The sequence below is a fragment of the Chiloscyllium plagiosum genome, unplaced genomic scaffold (genome assembly GCF_037043375.1).
Source record: "Chiloscyllium plagiosum isolate Xiang-an unplaced genomic scaffold, Cpla_swu_hap1 HiC_scaffold_8, whole genome shotgun sequence".
NCBI lineage: Eukaryota > Metazoa > Chordata > Chondrichthyes > Orectolobiformes > Hemiscylliidae > Chiloscyllium > Chiloscyllium plagiosum.
This window is the reverse complement of record NW_028270146.1, coordinates 77,472,984-77,486,212: the sequence shown is the minus strand read 5'-3', so window position 1 is coordinate 77,486,212 and position 13,229 is coordinate 77,472,984. Positions and strand designations below refer to the sequence as shown.

Below are 13,229 nucleotides of genomic sequence, written 5' to 3'. Positions count from 1 at the left end.
TTGTTTTCACTAAAAAGTAAATATCACGTTACAACTGAAAAGAAAACTCACAGAAGAGTCATGCAGATTTTTAAAAAAACTTAAAGGTGTCACGTCGCACCAATTCATTTGATGGACTGTGTTGATGTGATTTATTGTCTCTTTGTTTCATCCAAAACTGAAGTACAGAACTTTAACATAACCCACCAAAAACTATATTCACAAGAAAACCAAGGTTCATATCTACATATCATATATCAAGTTGTGAAACTGAATTTAATGAATCCGTACTTTATAAGCAAGCATCGGATATAAGGTGTGTTATTGTAAAAATCCAAACAGGCTACTAATATTATCAGTGAAAGGCCAGTCACCCTTATGTGTGACATCAGCCTCTGTCTTTGCAGTTGACTATTAATTACCTTGGAGCAACTAGGCATGGGCATTAAATACTACTTTATGTTGCCACTAAATCAAAGACAAAGCAAATAATCAGATGAGCCAAACTGATGAAACATCACCAGTTCATTCTGGGTTCTTTTCCAGCCTTAGGCAACTGTGTGTGCAGTTTGCACATTCTCCCCATATCTATGTGGGTTTCTTCGAGTGCTCCGGTTTCTTGCCACAGTCCAAAGATGTGCAGGTTAGGTGAACTGGCCATGCTAAATTGCCTATAGTGTTCAGGGATATGTAAGTTTGGGGTATTAGTCAGGGGTAAATGTAGAGTAAAAAGGGAATGGATCTGGGTGGGATACACTTCGGAGGGTCAGTGTACACTTGCTGGGCGAAAGGGCCTGTTTCCACACTGTAGGGATTTTACGATTCTTATTGTTTTCTCTTTGTCCCTGACCCACGCTAGTTCAGTATTAAATTTCTTCACAACATGACTGCTCAAAGCTGAGAGGTTTCTGCATGTGAATTAACTATTAAAAGTTGTCGTTTAATTAGACAATCAAACTTCCTTCACTGTCACCATTCTGCATGTTGAAGGAAACTTTGAAGTTTCCTGGAAAGTATGGAAGTATTAGCTCATTTCGTTGACGTAATGTTGCAAACAGGTTTCAGTCTCCTTATCTTAACAACATTATAATACCCAATGCAAGATCCCAAAAAGGAGAATCTCAAGCATGTTTTACACAAAAGGCAAGAAGTGTAGTGCAAAACTTTGAACTTCTTGGAATGATTCTGCATCCTGTATGATTTTACTTCTGGTCTGATGTGCAACTTAATTTAAAATAAAGAAATAAGGCTTTGTCAAATTCCTCCAACATTGCTACTATCTCTTCCCAAGTGGTTAGCACTGCTGCCTCACAGCACCAGAGTCCCAGGTTCGATTCCAGCCTTGGGCGACTGTCTGTGTGGAGTTTGCACATTCTCCCCGTTTCTGCGTGGGTTTCCTCCAGCTGCTCTGGTTTCCTCACACAGTCCAAAGATGAGCAGGTCAGGTGAATTGGCCATGCTAAATTGTCCATAGTGCTAGGTGCATTAGTCAGAGGGAAATGGGTCTGGGTAAGTTACTCTTTGGAGGGTCGGTGTGAACTTGTTGGGCCGAAGGGCCTGTTTCCACACTAGGGAATCTAGTCTAAACTGGAGTAACCTTTTAACTCTTATGTGTTTTTATTTCAAAGCCTCCATTAGCTTCTTGTTAGACTGCACGAAATCTTTCTTCTGACTTGGGTCATCAATATTTTCTTCACAGATTTTATCAATTCTACCTTCTTGTAGCAATTGTGAATTGTGAATGGTAGTCTAGTGGTCATCTTACTGGACTAGGAGGCCCAGTCTTAGGTCCTGGGGACGCATTCAAAATCCCACCAAGCAGCTGCTGGAATGTCAATTTGGTTAAGAAAATCTGGAATTGAAAGCTAGTGTCAGCGAGTGACCATGAAACTGTTAACCGATTGTTGTAAAACTCCATCTGCGCTTAAGTGTCAGTAAACGAAGTTACAGAAACGTAAATACCAGCAGCCTTTTACATAGTGGTTGCTGTCGATTTTATCCACCATCATTGTCTGTTTATTAGCTGACATACCCCACCAGACAATAATTTTTAAAACACGGTTGAGTGGATCTAATTGAAAACTATTATTATAAATTTCAAAGAATGACGACAGGTGTGGTGAAATAAGTTGGAATCTGATAGTATCAATGTTTTATTTGTCTGCAGGTTGCCAAGAAACTTTCAATGAAGCAGCAGTTCCTGATGATGGTTTTCAAGTAAGTAGCACAAAGGAGGGTGTAAAATGATTTGGTTTAGGTCATCTCTGACAAAGTATTCCAGAGCAGGTACTTGCCAGATATGCTCTGTGTTGACAGTGAGAAGCTAACATATTGTGGTGCAACTTCAGAAGGAACCCATTCATTTGGTGGATTGAGAATGAATATTTCAACATTAAATAATGACCAAGTAGCTTGAGTGCTCATTTTCCTCCGGCATTAAGGTTTATTAAGACTTTTAAATGCCATTCAAGTAAAGGTTTTAAATGCCTCGCAGTAATTTTCCTTCTTTAAAAATCTACCACTGGCATTGTGTAGGAGGAAACGTCAGTCCTTTGAATAGATGTACTGAAGGAATAATGGATATGTACATGAGACTAATGCTGTGTAGAAATATAGGATTTCAGAAGCACAAATGCTGTAAAAGTAAAATTATGGTAAATTGGAAGACTTGACTGCTAGTTTCTGCATATGTTATGTTACCGTATCTTTGGCTTCGAAACCTTGATCTGCAACCTTGCAAAGGCTTGCAATTTTTATCCATAAATGGTTTATTGAAGCTGATTACTGCAAACATCAGGTTTTTGTTTAAGTGTATGTGATTTTTTGTAAACCTACTTCATAAAGTGCGAGTAAAATGTATTTTTAGAAGCTTTGAAAGGTTTAAAGCCGACTGAATATGTTCAGTTAAAAAAAATTAAACCAATTTTATATGTCACATAATATGTTTTTGGCATATTTGGTGTAGATTAAAGGGAAGGATATCACTAAAATCTTGCCATTTCATACTGAAAAGGACAGACTTGTCAAAGTGGATCTTCATACGTTCTGATAGAATTATGATATCAATTCAAGAGTCAGATGAATATTGTGAAATCCTGGAAACCTGTGCTATCCAGCAAGGTATCCAGTGAGTGCCTATAGAATTGAACCCCAGCAAGAGTTGCTCCACTCGGGAATAGAAAAAATTGACAAGAAAACATAAGCTGCATTATATTAGGTGCAGCAAGAAAGCAAAATAATAAGCTGCATTGGAGTTGAAAAAATAATCTATGGTTGGCAGAAGTCTATAGATATTGGTAGACAAAAGCTCCCTATGGTACGCCAATGGATAACAGGCAGCTTTTAAACTGTGTCAGACTATTGATTCATCCATAACTTTCCTGACAGTTTGCATTATTTTCATTTTACAAAATTCTTTGAAAACTTAGCAAATGATGTGTATTAAATAACCAACTTCGATGATGATTAGTGTTACTTACTTTGTTCTCCCTTGAGATTTTAAAAGAAATGATGCACAGAGTTCTTAGGTTTATTCGAGAAGGTAATTGAGATTTCCACTTCATAATGCAACCACAAATAAGCTTTGTGGGCAGGTGTTTTGGCACAGCTGACTGCCAGCAATCTTTTGTGATGGGCTGAAACTAAAATGGAACTTCTAAGATTTCTGACTGTAGGCACAGGAAAGATGAGTAATACATTGGGCAAAATATCAGTCTAAAACTGTCAACTTTGTTCTTTTGCCCTAGGCAATGTTTTGTCTGACTCCTTTGTCAATGTGAGGTTGTCCAGTACTGCACCAAAAATTTGAAAGACCTATGATTTAATAACACAGTCTGAAGTGGTTTTGCTTTAGGCAGGCAGGATACTCATTTCAATGGATTGCACTGCAGACAAAGGTAATCTCTACTTCTGAGGGTATATCATCTACCTTAAAATTATTGCCTTAAGAAGGGGAAGAAACATTTTAAAATGGTATGCAATATTTTAACCATGTAACTTAATTTCTTTCTCATTTTTAACCAATTCCATAACCCAGTGAGCATCATCATGATCAGAAAGATTAAAACAGTTTTTTAATTTTCTAAAATACAAAGAAAGTAACCTGCTGTCTGTCATTTTATAATAATGGCAAAGGTACTAAAAGTGCTAAAACTTGATAACACAATAGAAGAGGGGTTTGTCTTATGCCTAGCTATATGGCTGCTTTGACAGAAAGGTTTGCTAACTTTCAGAGTCTTGAACAAGGGCTTGTGGCATGTCAGTGAGCAATGAATTGATGGAGTTTCTTTTTAAGTGAGGGTTAGCATTAGGGAGGAAAGTCGCAATGTGAAAGCACTGAGAGATGTTAAGCTAGGTGAAGTTATAGATACTTAAGGAAAGGGAAGGGTCTAGTTCCAGCAGAATAGGGATAGGAATTGTTTCAAAGGACAATTCACTCTGCAACCTGGAAAATCTCTCACTTTTCTTTTATAAAAATATGAGCATTTTCAACCTCTTCCCAAGTTGTCATTGTGATAAGTTCCCCCTGCAACTCCTTCTCCATCCTTCCTTCAGCTTTGATGATGAGACTGAGGATTTGGTTGAGCTCAGGTAACGAGGATCTAAAGGAAACTCTTTGCACTCATCTTTATTGTGGGTGAATTCCAAGCTGGCCTTGTATTTTGCTGTTGTGGATTGTGGGCCAATCATTGGATTTGGCACAGGTTTCCTGAGAAGGCTTTTGTTTTAAAAAGTAAATTTAACACTGAAAATGACACCTTACAAAAATGAAAAGAAAATGGAAGAACTTGCATAATGTAGTGTCATTCATAAGATGCTTTATATGTTATGACTGTCAGCATTCTTTAGAGCTTTAGGACTATGGAGCTAATGATTTTCTCCTCACAGAATAACCTCCCCCTAACAGGAGCTCAACATTAATTCCCCTCGAAAAAGCTCAATAAATTCCTTCTCTAAGCACAGAGACCAGAACTGCACACATCCCTCCAAGTGTAGCTCCACCAATGCCTGGTATCATTGTAGGAAGATTCTAATTCCTTTGTAATGAAAACAATATTTGCCTTCCTGATTGCTTGAAGTGCCTGCATGCTAACTTTATGATTCATGTATGAGGACAAAGCATTTTTCAATCTCAGCATTCCAAAAGTTCTCTGCTTTCGAAAGTTTTTTCCTACTAAACTGGATAGTTTCATAATTCATCACATTGCATCTGCCATGTTGTTATCCAGTTGCCCAACCTTTTGTGTATCCCTCTGCAGCTTATTTGCATCCCTCTTGGCTCTTGCTTTGCCACCTAACTTTGTTATCAGCAAATGTTGAAGTGTTACACTAAGTCATTAACATGGACAAGAAATAGTTGAGACTCACTACAGCTTCCCAACCCAACCAAATTGCATTTATTTCTTTTTTTATCTTTTAACCAATCTTCAACCCATGTGTAATAACCTCTACAAGGCCTATGGCGAATCACTAACTAATCTACTGGTAAGCTTATCGAGTATGAGTTTCCTTGGTAACAGGCAGTGGCCTTGCCAGCTGGAACTCATCGCCTGAACCCTTTTTGGCACAATTGGTAGGTGCAATTGTAGTATACCTACTGCTGGACCAGGTGTGCCACGGTTCAAGTCCCACCTGCTCTAGGGGTATGTAATAACATCTTTGAATAGGTTGATTAGCAAGAATAGGTGAACATTTTTAAACTGTCACAATTGATCACTGTGTTCAGCTGCTAGCTGAGACCACCCATGGATAGAACCTCAGCTATTTAAATGCCTGGGACCCTCTTGCAGTGGTGGTGTCCCTACCCCTGAAACGGGAGACCCAGATTCAAGTCCCAATGCTTTAGGGGTATATAGTAATATCTCTGAACAGACTCATTAGAAACTAAGTTTTAAGGAAAAAACAAAAAGCAGAACCAAGAAGAAAAAAGAAGGCCCGTTGCTTTTGGTTGCACTTCAGTTCTACACTCTTGAACTATGGAGGGGTGTGGGCAGATCGCAAGACCTCTTCATAAGTCTGCTTCTTGGCCTGGCCAGGTGGGAAAGGGGGATTAGTGTAGGTATTATTGTCTTATTGGCTGTACAGACTGATTTGTCTGAAGAGCTTCTTCTGTGCAGTATGATTCAATGATTCTATGACCTCATATTGCCTTATCCATCTTACTAGTTGCGTTCTTAAAAAACTCTTTAAAAGATTGGTCAAGCATGCCTTCCTTTCAAAATTCCTCATCATCTCTAATTAAATATGTCACTTTCAAACACAAGATTCCTAATAGTTTTTAACATTTTGCCTGCCATTACTCTTAGATCATATGGCTGATATTTTCCATTTTCATACTTGTACAGTTCTTAAATAACGAGGTTACCTGCCAACCTTTGAGAGCTATTCTATAAGTTAATTAATACTGTAAAATCCACTATCTCTGCAGCTCCCTCTTCCAAATTCCTAGGATGCACATTGTCAAATCCAGTGGATGGCTGCCACTTTGTACCACTTAATTTCTCAGTGCCATTTTACAGATTACTTACAGTGTGGAAACCGGCCCTTCAGCCCAACAAGTCCACACCGACCCGCCGAAGCGCAACCCACCCAGACCCATTCCCCTACATTTACCCCTTCACCTAACACTACAGGCAATTTAGCGTGGCCAATTCCCCCAATCTGCACATTTTTGGACTGTGGGAGGAAACCAGAGCACCTGGAGGAAACCCACGCAGACACGGGGAGAATGTGCAAACTCCACACAGTCACCTGAGACAGGAATTGAACCCGGGTTTCTGGCGCTGTGCCACCGTGCTGCCCACTATTTATCTACTTATATCACCTAAGTTCTAATTCTGGGTCTCTCACCTATTAATTCCTGAATGAGAGAACTATCTTGCTGCCATTCAAAATGTTTCTCAACTATATTTCGATCCTGTCTGTCAGCAGTCTTGGGACTGTACTCACTTTTACCAATCCTCTAAGAAGTTCACTCTATAAGTCAAGTTTAACTAGTGTTTCATGGATGAAAGTTGAATGTGGGTGCATCTCAATTATGATTGCTCTCCCCCTCTTAAACCTGAAACAGCAAGGTTTTATGTAATATATTCCTTTTGATTAAATCAAATGTATCTGATTTATTATTGCGCGTCGATAAAATATTCAAAACACAGGGAAGTTGCTTCACTACTCCATTCATGCACACAAGCACCACTCAAGAAATTAAGGAAGACAGGAGAGGAGAATAATTGAATTTATCAAAACTTGTAAATTTATAATCAGAGGTATTAAAAATCAGTTTATCTGAGCTGCACCTAGCCAGAGGACAGTGCCCAACACCATCTCCCTGGTGAGCTTGACCTAGTGACAAATGAAGGATAGGCCTTTTTACAACCAGCAACTTGAAAGGTCAAGGCAGACTGTTAACTCAGCGTGGAGTTACTTTGCTTCTGGATGTCAAGCAACAACTGACTTAAAATATCAGAATTATATACTTAAGCAAATCACAAGCTTGGCTGAACTGGATCAGGTACTCATGATGGCCATCTTAAGTTTTCCTTTTTCCAAACCATTTTAGTCCATGAAAGGTCCCGGGTATTAAAAATGATGAGTCAAAAATTTATACTCCATCTGTGCTACTATCATGACCGGGAAAGACTCTCACTAGGCTTACCAAAGGTACTCCATCTCTTTTTATTCCATGTGTAATAACCTACAAGGCCTATGGCGAATCACTAACTCTTTTTATTCCTTTAAGTTGTCCTTAAAACACACCATCGCAGCATTTCTCTTGTCCATTTTTTTCAATTCATCAAAAAGATTTTGGGCATTTTTTCTACATTAAGGGCATTACATTGGAAATTTTGTAACCTAGCCAGGCACAATCTTTTGCTTAATAAATTCCCTGTATTCAAATTACTCAGCTTGAGTCATCATTTCTGCAGTGATATAAATAGATTAATAGATCATTAGAAGACTCCACTTCAGCTGAAATGTGGAGAGATGTAAGACCAGTGAAATAGTTTTAAAGTTTAAGCTAGTTTGCATTTGATGTCCATTTTAGTTCCCATAGAGTAAAAATTTGTAATGTTTTCATCCATGTACTTAGCCATAAGGGATTTGAAACATAAGGAACAGGAGCAAAAACTGACTCTTGAACCTACATATTCAGTAAGGCCATGACTTACATAATCTATCTCATCTTCAGTGTCCTGCCATATTCGCACATCCCTTGATTCCATTAGAGTCCAAAATATCTAGTCACAACTTTGGTAGAGAATGTCCAAAGTTCACATTTCTCTGAGTGAAGAAATCTCTCCATGTTTTAGTCCTAAATGGACTAAAAGTCCTAAAATCCCATTAACCTGAGATGATGACCTGTTTTTCTGTACTCTGCATCCGTTGGACACAGACTCTGTATTCTATCCTCCCAAACTTCTGTTCCAGTGAGATCATCCCTCATTCTTCAAAATGTTGGGAGAGTTTAGGCCTGTACTGCTCAATCTTTTCTCGTAGGACAACTCATTAATCTGAGGAATCAATGCACTGAATCTTCATTGAACCCTGCCTAAGATAAGTATGCTCTTTCATGCTTACTGTGCACAATACCCTAGAAGTGAGCTCATCAAAGATCTACACAATTGCATTAAAGTTTTCTTAATCTTCTATTCAAGCCCATCTGCAACAAAAACCCGACATGCTATCTGTCTTCCCAATTTCTTGCACTACCTTTTATATTAACATTGTGATTCTTGTAGAATGACCTGCAAATTCTTCTGAACACAGTATTTATTAATTTCTCATTATTTAATTCTTGTAACCTTCCTACCAAAGTAAACACATTTCTTCAATTATATTCCCTCCGCAATTTTATCCACTCACTTGATCAGTCCAAAATCCCTTTACAAATTCTGCATCCTTCTCTTACTATATTTTCTCATCTATCTATGTATTGTCAGCAAATGTGGATACATTATACTCAGCCCTTTTATCGAGTCAGTAATATGGATTGTAAATAGCTAAAGCCACAGCACTGATCCTTATGTCATCTTATTATGGTCCCCTGACAAACAGCATTATACTATTATTCTGACTGTGTTTCATCCTTCAAGCAACCCTCTATCCTTTCTAACCCCATTAACACCTACCTTGTGTAACAAGCATTCATGTGTTGCTTTCATGATTAACTTATTAAAATTTGTGTGTGCTACATCTACTGCTTTCCCTTTATCTACCTTTTTTTATATCCTCAAGAAAACACATATAAGCCAGTTAAAACAGATTAACCTTTCTCAAAACCATATTGACCATGCTTATTCTTATCTTGATTTTCAAAGAGTCCTGTTATCACTTTCTTCATAGTAGATTGCTGCATTTTCTTGACTTGTAATGTCAGGTTAACTGACTTATAGTTCCTTGTTTTCTTACTCCCCCTCTTGAATAGCAAGGTTATACTTGCTGACTTGCAATCCACTAAGAACCTTCCAGAATGTGGGGAATTTTGGAAGATTCATTGTGGTCACTGTATTGGAAGTTACCTGAGATGTGCCTTAGCTGTCAAATGTCAGTTCCAATGTAATTGGAAAATATTGTGGGCATGAGAAATGTGAAATAAAAACCAATCATTTTATAGAGGAAACTCAGCAGATCTGGGAACATCCTGGAAAAAGAAACAGTGGTAACACTTTAATTCCAATATGAGTCTTCAGATCTGGGTTTGGGTCCGAAACATTTGTTGGTTTTTAACTTCAGTAAGATCTCCAGCGATTTTTCTGTGCAAATGTGCTTTGATTTTACTACTACCTGTGGTTCCCACTATTTCTGGTATGTTTTTGTGACCGCTATTGTGAAAACACATGCAAAATATGTGTTCAAAGTCTTTTGTCATTTTTGTGTTCCTTGTTTATTTCTTATTTGTCTTGTCTCAGTCTTTGAGAGATCATGTTTACTTTTATTGTTCTTTCTAGAAGGTCTTCTATTTGTTTTTGTATCTTTTATTAATTTATTCATATTCTCATTCCTTACCATTTTTGATCATCCTTTGCTAGTTTCTAAAACTTTCAACTAGTTCTCAGCCTTGCTAATTGAAATTATTATAAACCTCTTTTAACCTAATGCAATTTGTAACTTGTTAAGTTAGCCATGGGTAGAGAAATTTTCTCATGTAAGTTTTGTTTCTTAAAGGATTGTCAATCAGTGAGAATGTTGAATTTTTTAAAAATGTTTTTCATTGCTTACCTACCACTGCATTTTTTAATCTGATTTCTCAGTCCATTAGGCCATCTCACCTCCACACCACCATACCTAAGTAGCTAGCTTTATTTAAGACCATAACTTTGGACTTCAATATGGCACACTCAAAGTTGATCTAAAATTAATCATAATATGATCACCCTTTCCAGAGGATCCCTTACTATGGGAAAACTAATTCAGTCTGTCTCATTGCACAAGATGAGATCTAAAACATCCTGTGTAAACATCCATTGTGAGGAAGGGTCACTGGACCAGAAATGTTAACTCTGATTTCTCTCCACAGATGCTGCCAGACCTGCAGAGATTTTCCAGCAGTTTCTGTTTTTGAATCTAAAACATCCCATTCCATGCTTAGTTCCCTGATACATAGATCTAGGAAACTGTCATTAAATGAACTAAACCTCAAAACTACCTTTGACCAATTTCCCTTTTCTAGTCCATGTGAAAGTTAAAGTTAAAGGTCCCCATAGTGTCATTCTTCTCTTTATTTCTTGATTAATACTCAGCCCATAAGTATAGCGACTGCTAGGGTTCAAATGTGGCTCAGTGACATATTTTGTTTTATAATGCTCCTGTGAGGCTTGGGACTTTTTTTTTTCAAAATTAAGCATGCTACTATAGATATTTGTTGTTGCTGTAGGAGATCTATTAACTACTCTGACTAATGTTTTCTACTCCTTGCTTAACTCATACTGTTTCTGCTTCCTGATCTTCTGAGCCAAGATTCTTCCTCGCTACTGGCTTTTGGCCATCCTTTATCATCAGGGCTACTTCGACCCACCACACCCACTGCTTTTCCATTTTGTTTGTGTTTTGCAAGCGACAAATAATTAATTCAACTGGTTACAAATGCTTTATACATTCAGCGAAAACGGATGTGCATGGTTTATGATCGTGATGAGATACAACTGTCGGTTTTCTAATCTCATCTGTTAACTGTTGACTGTTAGCAGTGATGATTTTGTGAATTCAGCTTAACTAGTGCAGTTAGATTTGTGGCGCTTAATAAATCCTGCTTTAGGAGTTCACAAACTGCTGCCGAAGAGTAACAGATAATATTAAAGATGTAGAATACAATGAAACCTCTCTCTGCTGTCAGTAAACCCACTTTGTCAATTTGCCAGCGTAAAATGGATATTATTGATTAATTTGCAAATAGATCCATCCTATTGTGTCACATTGTATGCAACGATGGTGAAGTTTTTGAGATTCCAGCAGTCAAAATTCTTTTGTATTAGTAGATTGCTGTTGAGCCCCTATTAAAACACAACATAGTGTGCATTTAGATCTGAGACCGAAGATTAGATTCCTAGTTCAGGTATGATTTTCTTTCAAAATGATCATTAGCTTTGGTGATGTGTAAAGCTTTCTGGATTAAAGATGAAATTGTTTCTGCTTTCTTTTTCTTTCTGGGTCAGTTGAAATGATCCTGGAATTTATGGATGGTGGATACTGAAGTATGCGAAGTCACCCATTTTTGGTACAATTCATGCAAAAATCGGCCAAGCAAGTGCAGGTGGTCGCGTGAAATCAAGTGTGATTTGCATCTGGTGCCAAATGGATTTTCAGGATTTTTTTTGTTTTAAAAATTCAAACTAGAAGATGGACCCAATCCCAATTAATTTAATGACCATTGCAAGTTTTCACTTATGAAATCTTGAAGGCTTAAGATGAAAGGGAACTAATAGACAACTTTGAAAGTTTTTGAGTGTAATATTTTACGTTTGAACTGTGAAACTGACCACAGTACATCGGCCTAAGTAATTTTATTTTCTGTATATTTAAGTCATTTTCAGTTATTTTGAAATTGGTTTAAACAATGAGTCCGGATATTGATTTTAAATGCCCATTTTAACAATGAACCCATTTTCAGCTGCATTAGCCAAGTAGTACCAAATTGCCATTCTTGAATTTTCATTTTATTTTTAAAAAGTTGTTTTTTAAAAACAAATTCTAAAATGCTCACTATTGTGGTGGCAGATTTTACATATATTGATATGTAAATGAGTTCCATTAGAAACCTCAGGGCTAAAATAATTCTTAAAAAGTAAGCAGTATAATTTGCACTCAGATTGCTGTTTGCCTCCAAAGTAGAAGCCCCGGGCTGTAATTTAACATCATGCAGATTGCGCCATAACTCAGGCACATTGTAACCTTTCTTCGCATAGTTGCAACTTCACTCTAATTTGGTATTTGTGGGAAAAACTAGTAAATTGCAAATTGGAAAGGAAGACTAAGCACAAAATTGAAGAAACCTCAACCTTTAATCTTGTCATATTTTGTGCATCTTCAGCCATGCTAGTTGAATAAAAGTTAAATTTAGCACTCAAATGAATATCTTGGGAATATTTTTTTCCTGAACTGAGCATGTTTAGCTTACTGGCATAGACCCACTTTAAGCTCTTAGTCCCTATATCCTTTTTTTATATCAAAGTATAAAGTCAAAGGTTTAACTACTAATAACCAATTCATCAATTAATGTTATTCTAGATAAGCAAACATTGCAGTTTTCTTGAAACTGCCCATTATTAACTGTTTCAAGTAATTGAAAGTACTCTTAACAAATTGTTTAAATATTATATGTTAAATTAGTTAATTTGAAGGTGGCATATACTTGTGCCTACTTCCTAATCAACCTGCTAATGTTGAAGTAACACTCTGTTTTACATTTCACACAATAGTTAACTTGTTTCATAACATGTAAAATATAAGAGTGTAAGAATCCAAAGGGAAGTGTATTCCACTAATCTTTCTTATTACTAAGTTGTGTTAGGAGCTATTATAAGAGCGGAGCATTTTTTTTAAAGCTGTTAATGATTTTCTTCTTGAACTCAGGTCTGTAGAAAGGGGAAAAGGAAGGTCTCAGACTTTGAAGAAGGGAAACTGAGTCTGGATCCCATTTTCCTTGCAGCTGTTTTTTTTTGTCCCAACATTTTGCAGCTGGAATCAATTTTATTACTTTACCCATCATCCATTTTAGTACTTTGAAGGAAAAAATATCATAGGAAACATCTCTT

General features: G+C 37.2%; 1 protein-coding gene across 1 annotated transcript in view; it reads left to right on the top strand.

Moving 5' to 3' along the window:
* spred1 (sprouty related EVH1 domain containing 1) overlaps positions 1–13,229 on the top strand; it is an 85,620-nt gene that overhangs the window by 58,533 nt on the left and 13,858 nt on the right. The window contains exon 4 of the mRNA XM_043697998.2: positions 2,147–2,196. Within this exon, the coding sequence (XP_043553933.1) occupies positions 2,147–2,196 (50 nt within the window). The remainder of the gene's footprint in view (positions 1–2,146; positions 2,197–13,229) is intronic.